The following is an 18452-nucleotide window of genomic DNA, read 5'->3' as shown; positions in this document are numbered from 1 at the left end:
AGGGCACGTCTGTGCTGCACAGCGCGATGCTGCATAGTGCGGGTAAGCTAGCTTTAGCTGAGCTGGCACAAGTGCCAGAAACAGCAGTGCATTGTCTGAGTTAATCTATATTGTTGCTACTTTTGCTTGCCTGTTTAGAGTTAGCTGATTTTTTTTTTTCTGTGCTCACATCAGTTGCTGATCGTTTTCAGAAAGGTTTCCTGTTCTTTGGTGCTGCCTCTGTGCCTCATCTCTCTTTACTGTGGTCCTCTGGAGTCCCAGCTGCAGCGTAAGTGATGCACGCTAGCCCTTGCTGCTCTAATAGCCCATGGTGGGCTGGGGCTGCCCGACCTCCAGCCAGCCTTCTTGCTCTTTTTGCAGAGAAATATTGCAGCCACTAGGTGGTAGGAGCTGCAAGTGTTGTCTCTGCCCGGGAGGTCACAGTTTGCAGAGCCCAGAGAGGAAACCCTGGCTGTGCAGCAGGCCGGCAGAGGCTGGCCATGGCCCTGTGCATGCTCGGCCCTGGGCAGGGCCCTCACTCTGCAGGGAGGGAGGCAGTTTTGGACCTGCACCTCCAGATTCCTTTCCTCTGAAGGGATGGAGTTGTGCTGGTCCCTCGCAGGGAGTGGGTTTGGCCTGTTCCAGCAGCACCTGTATGAGGTCTCCCTTGCTCACCACAAACTGAGATACATCTCTGTTATTTTATTATTTTTTTAATTGAGTGTCTTGGTTCGAGTACTTTCAACCTTGCCTAAGCCGTTTGCTTCTGCTTTTTCTAGGGCCTTACAACCATCCTTTAGTGTCAGAGAGGATTATGCTCCCGCTGCACTAATCTGGGAATTGCTGACAGGTGCTGGGGCTGACCTGTGGCTAAGCTTGGATTCTGCGTTAGGGGTCACAAGCACCCAAAAATGCTCCTTTCCGTTTACCTGCCATTGGTGTCATCCAACACCTCAACAATACAGGCCTCGAACAGGTGAAAGAGGCTATCCATAGAAATAGTGAAGTTAGTAATTTTATCCTGGGGAATGCAGATCCTGGAATGTTTTAATTAAGATGAGTTTGCAACAAGTCCATCCTGTCATCTTTGGGGTTTAGGCACCATCCTTCCTGCACAGGTGGCTTGCTTTTAAATCCTTTTGTCTCACCTCTTTTGCATGAGAATGAAAGGGCTGGGGGAGATCAGCTTCCCATGCAAATAGTGTCAAATAGCAGTGGATAGAGGTTTCTGCCTTTTATGTTTATTGCCCTTATCCCTTTTCTCATGACCACAGGGCGCTTTCAGGGGACCGTCCCCCAGGCGATGCTGTTTCCAGCACTGTCCCTGTTAGTCTGATCGTTATATGGATTTGCTTTCTGTGTGGCTCTGCTGACAGTTGCTGAGGCACAGAGCCCGCGTGTGCTGTTCCAAAAATAGTGAGACACGAGAACTTGGCGGAGGGACGTGACTTTCTGTAACAAGCGTCCTTCAGAGATAATAGCTAGCAGGGTGCTGTTGAAACCAGGAGGGATTCCAGGGCAGCTAATCATTGAACTGGTACCATTTTATTTTATGAGGGCATGCAGCTTTCTGCCCCCTTTACAAGCTGTGTGCTGATGTCATGCTTGAGACAGAAGGGGAAGGTTTCTCTTCATCACCTCTGGCTCCCGGAGCGCTGAAACAGTTCTTCCAGGGTCAGCACGGGCATTGTGCTACAGGTGTTTAGGGAGATGAGCCTGCATTTCACCTTCTGTAAGTGTTCAAGATAACCTGGAACCTTTGACAGGGGCATAATTTTCATGCGAGAGCCTACCAACCACCAGGAAAAGTGGTGGGACTGAGCAAGGGCGGCTGGCTGACTGCTCCCCCGTCCGCTGGGCCACAGGAGAGGACTGGCTGTGCTCGCATGTCCAGGGGAATCCCTTGGTCCTGATCCTGCAGGGGTCTCCAGGACCAGCCTGGTTCTCCATCAGCTGCTCCACGCTGTCACAAAGTGAGCAGAGCACGGGGCAGCCCCGGGGCAGAGCTCAGCGTGGTGGAGGTAAGGGACTCTAGAAAGTGAGCAGCAGCCTTCCTGGGTCTGGTGAGGTGAAAAAGCATCCTGACAAGAGGCCTTGGAGCGTGCTAGCGGGAGACAGGGAAATGGTGAGGCCTCTTTGATGTGCTGTTTGAAGGGCGCTGAGAGGGAGCCCGTTGGGAGCAGAGAGGAGAGCTTTGATCATCTCCCAGGCTCTAACCCCCAGCCTTCCCCCTGTGGCGTGTCGGGGAGGTACGACTTGCTGTGTGCGTACACCTGACAGCCAAGTGCGTCTCTGTGGTGCTTCCCTGCAAGCTTGCTGGGCCTTTTTGCCCTTTTCTTAAGCATCGAGACTGGTGCTAGCCCCAGGCTGCCGTGCTGGAAGACCGGCGTGTGCTTCAGTTTCATTGCTGGCAGCCCAAATCAAACGAAGATGGTGACAGGGACGTCGTGTTTATAGGCCTGGCATTTTCCAAGAGGTCTGAAATGCTTTTTGGTCATAAACACTGGCAAGAAAGGGAGGCAGGCACCCTGCTGGGGGCTTGCTGCAGGGTCCTTTTGAAGTCAGGGTTGGTGGAGCTTGTGCTGTGCTTTACGTGGGTCCCTGGGGAGGCGAGCTAGGTTTTTCTGGGGGTGGGCTGTCCGACATGGATAGATACAGGGGAATTTCATCTCTCCACCCTGTGCTCCTGCTGGCCACCTCAAGCACCGCCGTGTGCCTCGGGTACCCACGCATTGTGTTTTGTGACCACCGGCTGGACAGTCGGTGTTGGTATTTATTGCTCCTACATAACACGGAATAAAGGCACACCGGTCAAAACCGTGCTTTCTTGTGGTTGTGTAGTCACCGGGTACACCAAAAACCCATGACATCTTTGCTGGCACAGTGGTTTAACTTGTAGGTAAAACAGATGTGGGAGGCTCTCTGAGTTTGGAAGGCTCGGCTTGTCTCTGACGCGCACCATCACACCTCTGGTGGGCTTGTCGCTGCAGGAACGTACGGGGCAGGGTGGCTGTGTGTTTTTTTTTTGTAGGCAGAGTGGTTTTGGCTTCAGAAGGTGGAACAAGATCAGGCTGACGTTTCTGATTTTATCTGTGAACTTTGCTGGGTGTCCACACTTACGCTGCACACCGAGGTGATAGGAGCTGAAGTGAAAATATGACCTGAAGTGTTAGCTACCATCATCTTAGCACTGTTGTAGCCACTTAGTGTAACTTTCGTGCCCTAGTTGCTGAGGGACTCGGGCTACTTCTGTTTTTATGAAGCTAAGAAAATGTCTGTCCCCATCTGCAGTGCCTTGTGAGAGAGGCTGTACCTGTTAGGCAAAGCTATCGAGCTTAGTGCAAGGGTAACAAAAGGACGTTGTGTTGCACATCGTTAACCACGGTAGATGGAAGTAATATTTTTCTTTGGCCTTAAAATCGAGGAAGTTGTGGCATTAAAAGGGTTGAAATGAAACCAACTCTCAAACAGGGTGACCAACCAAGTGCCAGTTAGCAGGGAGGAAGGGAGGGGAGCTATCAAAAGGCAGAGACGAGCTAACTAGCTGAGGCTCAACCCAGCAGTGCTTTAGGTCTAAATCTCTTTGAACCTGAGCTGCTTTCCAGGCAGCGTTTCAGGTGAGAGGGTGGATCCGCAAAGCCTTTGTTTTGCAGCTCAGATTTTCCTGAAGACCTTTAGCTGAGCTTTCAGAGGTCTCTAGCTTTCCCCAACTGCAATCTGAGGCCAGGAGATGTTGCAAGTAGTGGGTATTTTTGAAAAACAGGCCAGAGCTGTCTCGGGTTGATCAGTCCAAACCGGGAACAGCAATTCCAGTAGCTTGTTCTGAACTGGGAGATGTGAAAACAGCATATTTGCAGAGCTGCCCGCTTCTGAGACACCAGGATGTTAGCAGCTAGCTGAGGGGTGCAGATGTCCTATAAATCTTTGATTAATGAGTGATGCATACAGCTTGATATATTCTAGTTCCTTATTCCGGAATTTATTCCTAAATTCAGCCAGCCCTTTGGGTTTTGATCTTTCAGGTAGGAAGGAGTGTTTATGTAATTTTCTATGCTGTTTAATAAGGTCCGGAGGGGAAGATTTTATTTCTTCTTTCATTCTGTGTTTTATTTTTAGGAGAGTCTGTTTTAGTGGCCAAGACAGCACTTTTTTTTTTTTTTCCTTTTTGAATTGGGATTATGTTGTTGGGTTTTTTTTGTACATAATTTATCTGGTTGATGTAGTGCCTGCGATTTTGGGCTCTTTGTTTTGTTTCTAGTGAAAGAGATACAAATGAAGAAAAGTGATTAAAAATTGTCCATTTGCATTTATGTTGAGTGAAGGTTTCTGGCCATAAAATGAGCCAATCCCACTGTGATTTAGACCATCGTGAGGGGAGGGGATGAGGAGGGAAGGTACGCGTGCGGTTCACTTGCAGATCCCAAAGGCTGTGTTGTCGCAGAGGGATGATCGCATTTGACCTTACGTTACAAAAACTCTTCAGCCTGTGAGTTTGAAATTTCAGCCCAGCAGTGAAGAAGACACGCGCTGAAGTCTGAAGGCTGTAGCTGGATTCAGGACTTTTTTTCGGAGCAGGTGGGAACCCGCGGCTGCCGTCGGCTTGGCCTGGGTTGTGGCTGTCGTTGTGCAGCCCTTCTGGAATTAGCTCAGCATTAATGCTGTGCTGTGCACGCATGCACACGCAGGGCAGCCTTTACCCCGAGGGACCCCAGAGAGTTTATTTATGCAAATGGCAAGAGCCAATTTGTTACTCTCCGGGCGATGTTTATGTGCCTGGCTGCCGCTGCGTAGGGAAGGCAGCGTTGTGCCCACTGTCAGCGGCGTCGCGGAGCACAGCGGTGAGCGATAACTGCTCTGTTCCCGCAGTTGTGACGATGACGGCAGCAGTTCCTTGCTGAAAGAGCCCGAAATGGGGGAAGCGACCCGTGCTTCTCAGAAGTGCCTTCGCTACCTCCAGCGCAGCCGAGCCGCGAGGAAGCGCAGCGTGCAGCTTACCCCACCTCTCAGTCCAAATTTTCACTGCACCTCCTTCTGGCTACAAAAAATAAAAACAAAAACAAGTGGAAGAAAGCAGCCTTCTCTTTCTCAGCCCTTCGGATGTGGCACGGCACACCACGATCTCTCCCATCTTGATAGCCCCGGGGCTGTACGGTGCCATCCACTACACGCTCCCTTGCCGTGGTCTGATTTCTCCTGGGCATGAGTGGTTGTTGGGGCTGGCATGTGCTTCGGAAGCCACTGAAGCAGAGGGAGAAAATGGCCAAGAGAGCACCGGCGGTCAGCCAGCAGGCTGCTGTAACGTCTGATGCCTTCCACTGCCTTGTCTGTTTGGGGGTCTGGGGCCACGGCGGCAGAGCAGTGGCAGGTGCCGGTGGCAGTCGTCGCCGTGACTGTGTTTAAAAAGCGTAGTGAACGCCTACAGATAATTCCAGCTGAGCGAGCACGACATGGAGCTGTTTCTTCTCTTCTGCTTCACGTAGCTGCTCTGATTTGAAACCAAAGGACCGAATCTTTGCCTGGCATCGGCGTCTTGCTCCATCACAGCCGGGCGCTGCTTCGACGCCACGTGGCCGTTTAGGGCTGAGCTCGTTTGGTCTCCTTCAGCTCCCGTGTGAAGGTTGCTCCAGCAGCTCCTTTGTGGTGAGCCCCTTCTGAAGGTGCCTGTGATCCTCTCCGGGTTGGAAACGCTCCCAAGGGTAACTCACCCATCTGAGCAGCCGGTCCTGCTGCAAACCACATAGCTGGGAGCGGCGGGCAGCCCGCGGGGACGCCGCGCTGCCTCGGCCGAAGGGCTGGGCGCGGAGGGAAGGCGCAGAGCAGCGTCCGAGCGTGGTTGTTGGTTGTGTTACTCCTGCGAGAGTAAATATTGGGAAACAAACCTGCTTATTATTCCTCCTCCGGGTCCAGCGCCTTGACCCAGATACAGATGGTCACTGGCACTGCTGGCGGAGCTGGACGTGTGGCTTGCTGAAGCCTGGTCCTGAGACAGCGCCGCTTATTTGCACGCTGCCAGCGAGACCGAGGGCAGATGGCTTTGTGTGGGGGTTGCGGACCACAAAAGGAGAAAGGGAACATCGGGAGCGCTGAGGGAGCCTGCCAGCTCTTGTAATTATCTTGTAATAATTTGCTTACAAGCTCCCTAAGCCCTGCTACTCATTTTTGGAAGCAATAAACTTTTGCTGTGTAGCAGTGACACAGCTGTTTCTGTGTGGAGATAATTCTGAAAGCCTGCTTTCCGCTCTGCAGAGCTTAAACTGCCAAAACAGTGAAAAATGACTGTTTTCTTGGGGAAACCCTTTGGCTTCAGTGAACTCAGATCAAGCCCAAAGCTGATTTTCTAAGGAGTTGTGTGCATGAATTACTTCCAAAAGGATGAAGTGCAAACGTAGCAGAATTCCAGAGCCAGAAAATTTTTTTTGAAAAACTGGACCATTTCTCTAAACCACATTGGACCAGGTCTCATCTCAAGATGCTGCCTTCTGTAGCAGTGGTCAGCTACAGACGAGGCTTCTGTAAAATTGCTCCACCAAAGCCTCTCTTGAGAGAATTCCTCTCTGTCTTCCACGCTATCCGTGGCACAGCAGCTTTGTTACTTTCTTCTGTGTCTGCACATAGGAAATACATCTCTTCCCCTCCTTCTCTCTCCACGCTGCTTGAATTGGGGTGATGGTGCTGCCCTGCCACATTTACTTGGTGTGAAAGGAGGTGAGGCTCTCACCCTGGTTCTTTTCAGAGGTCCTTGGCGTGACACCAGTCTCGTGTGGCTTACACATGGGCATCGGCTGTGACTCTTAGCTGGAAGTGGGTAGAAACTAGCCTTTGCACTGGCCTTTTTTGGGTATGGGGAGGGAAAGGATGCTCTTTTAATAAAACCTGTACTCTCCCCTGCTGGGGTGCTGAGGAGGCAAGGTATAAGGATTCAAAACAGCTTCCTAGTGGAGCTGGTGAGGACAAAGGGCTAAACCGGTGTTTGAACTGGAGCTTGGTGAGTGCTTGTGTTTGATAGGTGTGGTAACCAGTATCTGGACGGGTCTTAGGACATCGTGTGTTCTTCTAGCGGCCCCTGCCCTGCTAGCAGGCAAACAAACAAACTCACATTTAAGCAAAAAAAATAAATCAACTAACAAACAAACAAACAAGACAAACAACCAGTTGTCTCTCGCTGCAATAGTCAGGGCTAATCTCGAGATGTAGGCCAGCCTTGAAATGGGCCCACCTGGTGCCATGGACGTTGTGTTTCCTCCAAGTGTTTCTTTTATTTACAGTAACAATTGTTCTGTGGCTTTATTCGCCTCGATCCCAGTACAGAAATGGTGCAATGTGATTTCCTCGTGCGGCCGCCGCTGCTGTAGAGGCTTTAGCGTCACCATTTCCTGTTGACTCAAATGCTCTTTCTTACTTTGCTAACGTCAAGACGAGATAGTAAATCAGGGAAAACTTCTGAGCAATGCAAAACAGAAAACAGTTGTGAGGATTGCAGCACTGAGCCCTGGCAAAGACACTCCAGCTTTCTCCTCCTCCTAATTCCCACTGAGAAGTCCCCAAAAAAAGGGGGCTCACGACTCCACCTGGCAATTGAGGGTGTACCCGAGGGAGGAGCTGTAGTGTACCAACGCAAATCAGAGCTAACCTGAGCCTCCTCTCACTCGTGTTCGTAGCACCTGGCCTCAGGAAAGGCAGGGAGAGTCAAACCCTCAAGTATCTGAACTATCTGCTATTTTAAGGTTTCCCTTTCCTGGCCCCTTTTTAAGCTATTTATCCGCTCTTATTCTGCGTGCTGCAAATTGACTCCCCCCCCCCCCCCCCCCCCATAAAATACCACTGTTTATTTTACTTATCAACAATTCCTGGAAGAGTGTTTGGTCTGTGCAGTTTGGCAAGCTGATGACCTCGTTTAAGAGTGGAAATGTCAGACCGTGCTTGGTTCCTAGATCCTGGTCCCAAAAGGATGCTCATTAGTGCTGAGCTTTCTAATACTTGTTGCCAGGTATGTAGGAGGCCAATGCACTAATGCTGTGCTACGGACAAGTTGTAATACCCATCCTGCTCTTCTCTTCAGCACATACAAGGGGTTTCTGAGTGTTAGAAAACTGTGTAGACGATTAGCTGGACTTTAAAAAAGTAAAAATAAAAATTTGGGTAATGAAAAGTCCTGCTAGGCCTAAATGGGAGAGCTCCAGTAATTAAATAATCCATACTTACGTTTGACTTGTGCAATGAGACCATGGGCGGAGGAGAAGTACCTATCGCACTTGTGAGTACCGTGTAACACAGGCAAAGGTACTCAGGTTTGCAGTTAGTCTGAAGCAAGAGCTCTTTGTACCAAAAAGCTGTTAATTCCGATGTCAGTCGTATATAAATTTCGTGATAGACTGTTTCTGTGCTCGCCTGGAGGCCTGAGAAAGAAGCACCTTCCTTTAAGCACTGCAGTACATACAAGTATGTCCAGAAGTCTGAGATAGGCCCTGGAGTTTCGCCAGCACCAGAGCAGCAGGACTTGTATGTTTTGAGAGATGAAGGGTTAACTTTGTTTCCCTGAAGCTTACCTTTAAGGAGAGGGTAGAAGATGTATGTTCCTAACTGTATGCGTGTTTATACAAGAATATATCTTACTTACATAAATACACGCGCACATACCTTGTCAGGGTGCTGGTAAGTTAAATTGCTTCCTGTAGAAGACCTGGCAAGAGGGATTTTTTTTTTTTTTTTATTTTTTTTAAAGTGTGGGCTTGAAAAGACGCCTGAGCAAGCTGAGCTAGGTAAGCACGTGGCGTGTGGAGTGATCAGCGTGGAAGGAGGCGGGAAGGAATAACAAGGAGATGTAAAAGCTGGCCCAACTGGCAGGGCAGAGGCGATAGCTGCGCTGCAGCTGGAGGAGGGCTTGCAGAGCAGGCAGGCACAGCAGGGCCGGATTCAGCTTTCCCAACTGCAGCAAAGATGTGGCAGTACAAATCTGATGCGGGCCGGACACCCAAGGTCGCCAGTGCCTCTGCACAGCTTGTGCTGCTCTCGCTAGACGGCTGCCACAGACGAGCCAGCCCGGGTGTTTCGGCTGCCCTAAGATAGGAGCAGGGTGAAACAATGAAGCACTGTTGTCTGCAGGGACTGGAAGCGGCGCGTAGCGCGTGGCCTTGGTGCCGCACGCAGCTGCATTGTTCGCCCGCTGGGAACCACCTACCTGAGCTCTGCTGCTTCTGGAAGGAGCCCAAAGAGCTGTTCGTCTGAGCCCAGGCCGGTGACGAGAAACGAGCTGTCCTCTTCTGGCACGAGCAGTTCGCTCTCCTGCTCGTGTATGGAGAGGGTCGAAAGGATTCCTGGCTGCTTTTTTTTTTTTTTTTTCCCCTTCTGTGTGCATCCCGGGACGTTAATTCCAGTAGTCGTTGCAAGCTGGCTGCCTGCCAGCAAGAGGAGACTGACAACGCTTATCCTCTTAAATTTAGAGAGGGTTTAAAACTAGCTTGTAGGTGATTAATGTCAGACCTGGGAAGGGGCTGGAGGGGCAAGAAGGGCAAATTGTAGCATTAAAAGGCTGGCTGATCTCGAGTGAATCCTATGCCTCTTCTCCAGCCTGCTTGTTCCTGTTACTCAGAGTAAAACTGAAACGGTCAATGCTGAATGTCCTGAAACAAGTACTAGGGGAAATTTTAAAAGGGTCTGAAACACTTCTGGGCTTTACTTTTGTGACAAATGGTTGTGTAACCATTCTCTCACGGCTAAGTGGGCACCCCTTTGGCACACTGAGCCTGCACCCAGACTGTCGAACGCTCAGAGTTTAAGCAAGCGTCTCCCTATCTGGAGACTTTTGCAAAAACCAGAAGAAAGCGAAGAAAGAAACCTCAGAGACCAGCAGCTGTGGTTAATGAGCTGAACATTATTGAACCAGTTGCTTTTCTGCCCGGTAGAGACTTCGGTTTATACTTTGTCCTTATCAGTTCCTTCATCGCACAAAGATCTGGAGGTTAATCAGAGCTGCCAGGAAAGCCAAAACGTGAAGGCCCAAAAGGCAGCTGCCGTGCAAGTGCATGGCAGGAAATCTGTCTCTGTAAGACAACGCACATTCTCTAGAAATAGCGTCGGGGTGCCCCAGAGACAGAGCTGTTGTTGCTGTTCCACAGCTCTTGTGCTGTCGTGGTGAAGCTGCAGCCTGGTTACGGACAGGGTATTATGAAACGTTTCCCCCCGAAAGCTGCAACGTTTAGTAGGGAGTAAATGTCTTTTTTTACAGTTTTCTCTTCTGACTGCTCAGCTCAGAAAGCGCTGCTGAAGGGGTATCACACGCTGCTGGATTCACGTTAAACAGTTAAACAAACCCTCCAGAAGCCAGTTAGTGATGAGCATGCAACTACTGATATGCCCAATCCACATGTAAACATCTGCCATTTCTGGGGGTAAAAGTTCGGGAGGTGGAGGGAGGTGGCAAGGGGGTATTAACAGATCTTCCTGGTATTGGCTTAATCTTTCCTGAAAAAATGAAGATTTTTTTTCTCCCAACATCTCATGGGTACTTAATCTGTCTTTTTTTGGGAGATAATACTTAGAAAATTGTAAGCCTGACAGAGGATGTGATTAATGCTCTTCATATCTGTTGTGTTTGCTTGTGTGAAGGATCGCCTGTTCTTTGTGATGGAGTTCGTAAATGGCGGGGACTTGATGTTCCACATTCAGAAGTCGCGTCGCTTCGACGAAGATCGGGCCCGGTTCTATGCAGCAGAAATTATTTCAGCCCTTATGTTTCTCCATGAAAGAGGCATCATTTATCGGTGAGCTCTGCTTTCATTCGTTCTCTTTGTCTGAACCCCACGGCTGGGATGATGGCTTGAGTTTTCTGCTTGAGTAAATAACTGTCACTTGCTGCCCACCAGGAACAAGTTGTCAGCTGGGATAACGCTACCTCCGCTTTCCCACTGCACAATATCTGAGGTGCACCCAGCTTCCAGGAAGGAGTGAAACTTCTGGCTGCCCTGTGTCTGCAGGGAGGGTATTCCTATGACGTGTGCAGACACGTAGAAAACGACGCTTCCCTTCCGAGGCACGGGATGTTTGTGTTGGTGTCGGTTCACATCACTCTGCAGCCTTGGCTGCTCATCAGCCCAGAACTGCCCCTGCTCTGCCCTGCCAGGTGCCTGTGTTCAGCACGGGTCTGCCTGGCTGCAGGGTGTTAGCTGCTGAGCGACAGGAGCCTCCCCCGTGCTGCTCCGGGCCTGTGCTGCTGCTGTGGGGCACGTATCAAACTGATGACAAAGGGGCAGGCGTTCAGAGAAACCTTCCTAGATTTTCTGGGAGGTAAATACAAGCCGCTGTTGCCTTTGCTGCTATATGCCTTGTTATTTAAAGGCTAATCGGTGCTGGTTATGCCCAAGTGTGTTTGTTTCCCTGTATTAGCTATGGGACTATGCTTAAATCGTATTTATTCAACATACCTATCCAATGCCATTCAGCTCAGTTACTAATTGTCTTTTCGTTCCTGCCATGATCCAACAGCAGGTTTTCCTTCCTATCCACGTCCATGTTTGGCATCTTTGTGTTTGCACCAGGCTCAGAGCACCATTACCCCACATCTCAAGGCTGTTCTCAGGAAATGTTTTCCCGTACGTAGCTCACTGCTTTTGTCCTCCCCCTGTACCCAGGAGGGCAGTTTGGTTATATTTTTTCCTTTCTGCATTGCCAAACACCAAGGCATGGACCAGCCAGCGTGGATCAGCCAGCCTGTCTGCCCTTCCTGAGCAAGATGACCAGCATCTTTTGTGTAAGGCAGAGGCAGAGCGAGACCTGTTCTGGAGTGGCACAGGACCCTAGAGCAAGGAGATGCCTGTTCTGAGACAGTCTACTTAAAGAGAACGGTTTCTTTCTGACATGCATCGTATAATGCCCCTGGCATCCTCTTGCCCAGAACATTGGAAGGAGGAGCAGTCAGTTGTTTTATTTGGATACTGCTACCTGGGTTTTGTCAGCAAAGCAGGCATATTTGGGGATGGGCTGCTGTGACCCTGCCCAGTCCTACTTGTGGCACGCAGCACGGCGCAGAATAACGTCACCTCTGTTTTCAGTGCGTGGGTACAGTTGTGCAGCAGGACCCGCATCTGGTCCAGGGTGGGAGCAGTTCCAGTGCAAGTCAGTCTCTGTATCAGGCTGTGGGTTGGGCCAAATGCCATTTGATCTGGGGCTTTGCACAGTTGAGCCCAGGTGATGCTGTTCTGTGTTTAGCAGGGTGTTTTCCCATATCGATTAAACCCGTGCAGACAGAATAGCTGAGGGCTAAACTGGTGAAAGGGCCAGGGGTGGTGCGGAGGGCGATCTCCTATCTGATGGTGAGATTGAGATAAATCAAGGAACTGCAACTTCTCTTTCTCTTCCTAGCTTGAGTTCCATAAGGAACAGATGGTCAGGTGAAGATAGAGAATATCACATTATTTTTAAAGTATGAAACCATGTGATATATGTGGCACAGTAAAATAGAGGAGTATCACTGTAATATTCTCCAGGTCCTGAGAGTATGAAAACTACCAGTGATGTATATCCCATACGTATTGAGCTTCTAAAGCACAGTGTTTGTCTGCGCAGAATAGCAAATCTACTGATTCTACAGCTGGATTTCAGTCCGATTCTTCCCTCGTGAATAATGCCAGCTGCTGAAGAGAGACCCTGCCAGATAATTACGCAAATGACATTATCCTCAAACTAGTGACATCCAGTAGTTATTGTCAATCATTCAACAGCAAAACTGTGCCTGCACATAATGTAATGCCACTTCGCTTCCAGCTTTTCCTGTACCCTTCAGCCCGCTGCCTGTCACAGGGCAGGAGTAATCGATCCCTCTGGGTTTTGGCACTCTTCAAGCGCTGCTGTAATTCGTGATGGAAACTGGAGGAGTAATTGAAAAGCTGCTTGAACAACTGCATGGGCTTTGATCTTGGTAGGAGACTGGTTGAGCCGTGGAGTCAGGTCAGTTCAGCTGCAGTGGGTAGATGTAGCGGGTGAGGGTTTTGTTCATGTTTTATTTATTTATTTATTTATTTTTAATCACCAGGGAGACTCCATTCTGGAGGGTGTAAGGGGAGAGAGCTGCTGGTCGTAGCTGCGTTAAGCTGAGGTTGCTTATGTTGGGTCACAAACGCCAGGCTTTGGAGAGGTGTGTGAAAGTGGGCACCAGGAGGGAGCCTGCGGATGGGAGGGAAATACTTGCAAGGGAATCATTGCATTCGTGTAAGAGGGTTTGATGAATTAATTGTTAGAATATTGAGTGCTTTCATAGGAAGCTGGGAGGAGTGGGGGGAGACACCACAAAAAACCTGACCAGGAGGTGTTGTGCCAGAAGCTGTTCAATGAGCCTCTGCTGGATTCCCGGGGTCAGTGGAGTAAGTCACTAGCCTAGAAATACCCTGTGTCATATGTTTTTCTTCTGGGCTGGCCTTTCATATAACAATCCTGTATATCCCCATCCCCCACCCCTCCAAGATTAAGCAATTCAGGAGACAGCCTGCATTTACCAACACAATGACTGTTCTCCTGGTACGTCAAGCTTTTGCAACACGTACTGCCAAAAGCCGGGTCTTCTCTCCTTTGAAAAGCCAGAGAAGCCTGGGAGAGAGCACTCAAAGTTCATCAAGAAGTAGCTGAGTTGTGTCACTTTGGGCTGTGGTGGCAAAGCTGGTAACAAAGAACATTGGGTGTTTGCTGAGTCCTTCTCCAGCCGCATGTTCCCAATCTGAAATATCTATAGCACGGTATTTCTGTATTTTTGCTACTGTGAGGCCATGCCCATGGAATGGGGTTCCTTGGGCAGATGGTGTTGGTTGGATGTGACTTTCTAACATTGCGGTCAGTCCTGGTGCTGGACTGGTGCTCTTACAGGCTGATTTCACGTTGCAATTGATGTAATTTTCAGTGGTCGCCCTTCACTTCAGTGAAAGTCTGCTTTTTGCTACTAAGCCTTGCCCAGAAAAGAAGTCCTATAAATGTGTGAGTGCATATTTATGTTTGGTTTTATTTTTTTTTAGGGAGCTTTTAGTTTCACAGTGTGTTGGTTTTTTTTCTTCTCATTTCCAGCACTGCAAAAGAGAGATGGCTTTCTGGCCTTAACGAGGAAACATTTCTGGCTTGCCCTAAGCTGAGGTTTAGCTGTCATCTCAGCAGTGCCTATTTATAGTTGCTTCCTGAAAAAAAAAACGTTGACAAGTGTAGTGTGGTTCCATATCCTATCATAGAAGGAACAAAGCTAGAATGAAAGCAGACATGAAAATGAGCTTTTCAATGTACCAAATCATGGCATACTCTACACCCCTAACCATAGAAGGGTAGGACAAGGACATACTTAGGATCAGCTCATGACGTACGCTGCCAGGAAAAGGTTAGGTGCTAATCAAAGCTATTGTAGATAAAATCTTTGCTCGCAGGGCACTCTTCTTGCACGGCTTCTTTCATTAAGGATGCTTTTAAAGGAAAACAGCGTGCTGGGCCCTCCTGCAGGTTGGTAGGTTTGTTTGTGAATTTTATGTAAAGCTTCTATGACCTATTTTTCTTGAGGCAGCTCTTTCCCGACTTTCACTTTTCAGTTCAGCAGTTCCCAGGCTGTGGGAAGCATATTTTGGCTTCTGTGCATGCCAGGAACAAAACAAAACAGCATTCACAGCTGAGCAGTATGAGACTGCACGGTGGCTTACACGGAGCAAATGAGCTGCTCCACTTGCAGTCTCTAAAAACAAAGAGATAGTAAATAATCATGAGGCTTTATAATTTTCCTTCCAGGTAGCAGTATGTAAGAATGGCTGATCTGCCCTACTGCCCGCCAGTTCAAACCTTGTGTAGGGTGGTGTACAGCTTTGTTGGTGGCTATGTCCCCTTGCCAAGGTCACCTAGAAGGTGTCCCTGAATAATGGCATCACACCTGTATACTGAAGGCAAACATAAATGTTTTCTTAAACTGGGTTGTCTTGAGGGGGGAAGGGGTAGGGGTTTGCCCTGCAGGCATTTGAGGTTTCAGAAAGGTAGCAGCCTTTTTACAGCAACATAGAGCAATCAACCCAAGCTGCTGGCATGGTCTTGGTTTTTATGGTGAACTTTCTGCCTCTGCAAGTGTATCTCCTGAAGGGTGATGAAACAGTTGCTTTTCGGAATGTCTCTGCTATAGGTGGAAGTGACAGAGGAGATGGTGATGTACCTGAACTAGCCTTGGGTCAGCAGTTACCTGGAAGCAGAAGCAGTGTCACACGTGCACCCTGCACATCAGGGCTGGTTTTGCCAGTGGTTGGATAGCAAAGCTGGCCCAGCTCACCTCTCAGCACAGCACAATGGCAGGTAAATCTTTAAGGGTACAGGCAGTGTGGCTGCTTAAAAGCCAGAAGCACTAAAAGGCTGGGCTAGAAAGCTTGGGAAAGGACTGCTTTTTTGGATGAAAAACCTTTCAATTCTGAGGGCTTGTGCTAGTTAGCTTATTCCATTGCCATTACGGCTGTCTGATTTCTGTTGCGGGTGGCCTGTCTAGAGATCCTTGGGGTCTGCTTGTGCTCTGTCAGGCCTCTGAGCGTGGGATGGTGTGCGTGGAGTCCCTGTGCTCCGATGTGGCACCAGGCTCTGAGATAAAGGCAGCAAAGCATTAAGTAGGTCCTGTGACTTGACTGTGTTTAATAGCACGCACGGTCCCTTTGGAAGGCAAAAGGTAATTATGCAGTTACCCAAATAAGAACGTGGTCTTGTCTTGGAGCTGAACGCTAGCTCTTGGGGAAAGTATGATAGGCTCATTAATGGCAAGTGTTTACTTTCTTGTGTGTTATCCGCAAGCATCGCCTTCCTGTGTGCGGTGCTCTTTACAACAGGGAAAAGCTCCTCCTCCTCTGAGATCTGCAGGGATTGCTGGATGCCGGCCAGGTGTCTGAAATCATCACCTTCCTTAGCGCAGGAGGCCCGTCAGGTCTGCAGCTGTATGTCTCATGACTGTTGGCTTTTATAGGCAATGAGGTTTTTTGCAACAGGTTAATTCACTGCCAATTCAAACAGCGAGCCTGTGACATTTGGAGGAAGGTTTACATAAGCCTTTTAAGGAGACCAGTTTTGCTGGAAAGACTCTTATTAACTGAAACAACACTAAAGTTTCTTTCAGCAAAATCAATTAAAAATTACATGCTGAAAACAGAAGCTGAATGCCTTTCCTAATTACACAGAGCCACTGCTAACAGAGCAGCTCTTATGAGCGTGCTGTTTGCTTTTTCCATGGGTTGAGACATTGTAGACATAGGATCCCTCATGTTCTCTCTCTGTTTCTTTTTTTTGCAACTGGCGATTTTGTTTATTCTCATCTCACGTTGCCCTTTTTCACATCTGGGGTGAGATCTGGTTTCTCCTGAAGTCAGGAGGCTTTCCCCAGGGATGTAACTTGGCAGTCGGGCTGGGGCTGCCGCTGATACCAGCAGTGCCCTGCAAGGCAAACCGACGGGCTGGGAGGCTGGCTGGGGGTTCCTGCTGCTTTGCTTAGCTGCTGTGCAGGGCTTTGCTTTCTTAGCAAGTCAAGGTAAATCTTTGTTGCATGAGGTATTTTAAAGCTGGTAACTCTTCTGAAAACTATTGGGTGAATACGCTACGCTAGCTGCACCTGGAAGCAGTCTTTTTGTGTTTGATGCCTCCCTCCTCCCCACCCTGGTTTGGGATAACCTCAGCTGTGGGGTCTTGTCCCTGTTGCTTTGAGACCTCGATGGGATCCTGGATTTGGTACTTTCCTGAATCGGGGCCAGGAGGACTGGAGTAGATACATGGAAGCAGGACCAAAAAAAAAAAAAGGGGGGGGGGGATCTACACGAGAGTAGCAGAAAGAATGAAATATAAGCTGATTTTATGGTGAACAAGTGAAGCAAATCGGCTAAAAGCTGCAAATTGGCACAGAGTAGCATACCAGCAGCCCAGTCCCTACAGCAACTGCTTAGTGTAGAAGAGAAATTTTCATGCTGGAGTCCCTGAAAGTGCTTCATTCAGCTTTAGAGAATATAAAGGAATGTCTCTCAGGGTGGGGAGGGTGGTAATGTCTGCAGATATCTTATGTGAGAGTCAACAGCTCTGTAGGTTGATTTGTGCTTATAGGGGGTACATCCACTACATAATTTCTCACTAACGTGGCTGTTGCATGCTTGCAAGCTGAGCTCTCGGATGCACCGTTTAAAGTGTTGTTTCTCTGCACTTGATCAAATGGAAAGGGCAGAGACAAAAACCAGCCTTTCACGTTTCCATGTCATGTTTAATCAGTCACTGTGCCGGACGGTTCAGTCCTGATTTACAGTTATGCTTACGAAGAGCAGTCCTGTTTTGAGATCCACATATCAGATCTCTGTGCCCCATTGACTCCACTGTATATAGTCTGTGAACTTTAATGCAACTTTCCACATGACTAAGGACCGCTGAATAGCCTACAGAACTTTTTGGCTCTGCTAGTGTCTACTTTTTCCTTTATGCTTATTTAAAGGGATTGATTTGAAACCTGCAAACCCTGCACATGATGAGTTTGTATAAATCACTAAAAACAGAGCTCGAAGGGGCCTCAAGAGTTTGTCTGGTTCATCCAGCTGCCTCAGGGCTGGATAACCTCTACCTAAACGCCTGGCCCTGGTGCTTCTACTCTTGTTCTTCTTTGGTGTAGGTTTACTTTTGTGTGTAATAACTTCGTGCTACGCTCTTACAGACATGGACTCTCACTTACCGAGTGCTTGATATGAGAGCTTGGTGTTTCTTGGTAACTCTGGTACCAGCAAAAATAAGCAATATTGCTCATCTGTGGCAGGGGTAAGCAATTAGGCGTGAATTGTATTCTGGTATTTCTGGTGACTACTGCATCCTTATGAAGGCGTTTCACAATTAGAAAGCTTACAGATACAATACAAGTAATCGCTGTGCATAATGAGTTCTTAAATGAAGAAGCCCAGAATTAGACTCAGATTTTTAGGTCCCAGAGTACTTGGAAATATTTAGGTTCAAACTTCTGAAAATAAGAAATGATCTTATCTACAAATACTGCTTTTCTTGCATTCTCTATTCCTGTTTGAAGGAGTGAAGGGCATGAGAAGGAGAAAAAGTAAAAATAAAAATATTTTAATTTTAAGAAGTCATGTAAAATTTATTTTTTAAAGCTGCCCCGAAATATTATGGCTACCTTTTTTTATCCAGAACTGCTCACCTGACTTTTAATTTGTTCCCTGATACCAAGGGCACTCAGGCTAATAATTTTAAGCATCCAATTTTGAAAACTTTTGCTCTGAGATCTCCAGAACCGCCCAGCATTAATCCAGTCATTTTGTTGATCTTTGTACCCACCTGCATCCTAGAAATAACATTGAATCGAGGAAGCTTTCAGCGTTAATGTCAGAGAATATGACCCATGAGTTAGCATTCGGGAGGCTGATATTTATAGCTGAGGAAAAGGTCCCTGTCAACCTTAATAAATGTTCTGTACAATGTTTTTGAAACAAAGATTATGCCGACAAAATGCTGTTGCA

At 48.3% G+C, this 18452-nt stretch overlaps 1 protein-coding gene across 2 annotated transcripts in view; it reads left to right on the top strand.

The window, feature by feature from the left end:
* PRKCH (protein kinase C eta) overlaps positions 1–18452 on the top strand; it is a 116460-nt gene that overhangs the window by 60041 nt on the left and 37967 nt on the right. For both annotated transcript variants that reach the window (XM_013182973.3, XM_048066092.2), the window contains exon 10: positions 10585–10739. In XM_013182973.3, the coding sequence (XP_013038427.3) occupies positions 10585–10739 (155 nt within the window). The remainder of the gene's footprint in view (positions 1–10584; positions 10740–18452) is intronic.

This window comes from Anser cygnoides, chromosome 5 (assembly GCF_040182565.1).
Source record: "Anser cygnoides isolate HZ-2024a breed goose chromosome 5, Taihu_goose_T2T_genome, whole genome shotgun sequence".
NCBI lineage: Eukaryota > Metazoa > Chordata > Aves > Anseriformes > Anatidae > Anser > Anser cygnoides.
This window is presented reverse-complemented; position numbering and strand designations above follow the sequence as displayed.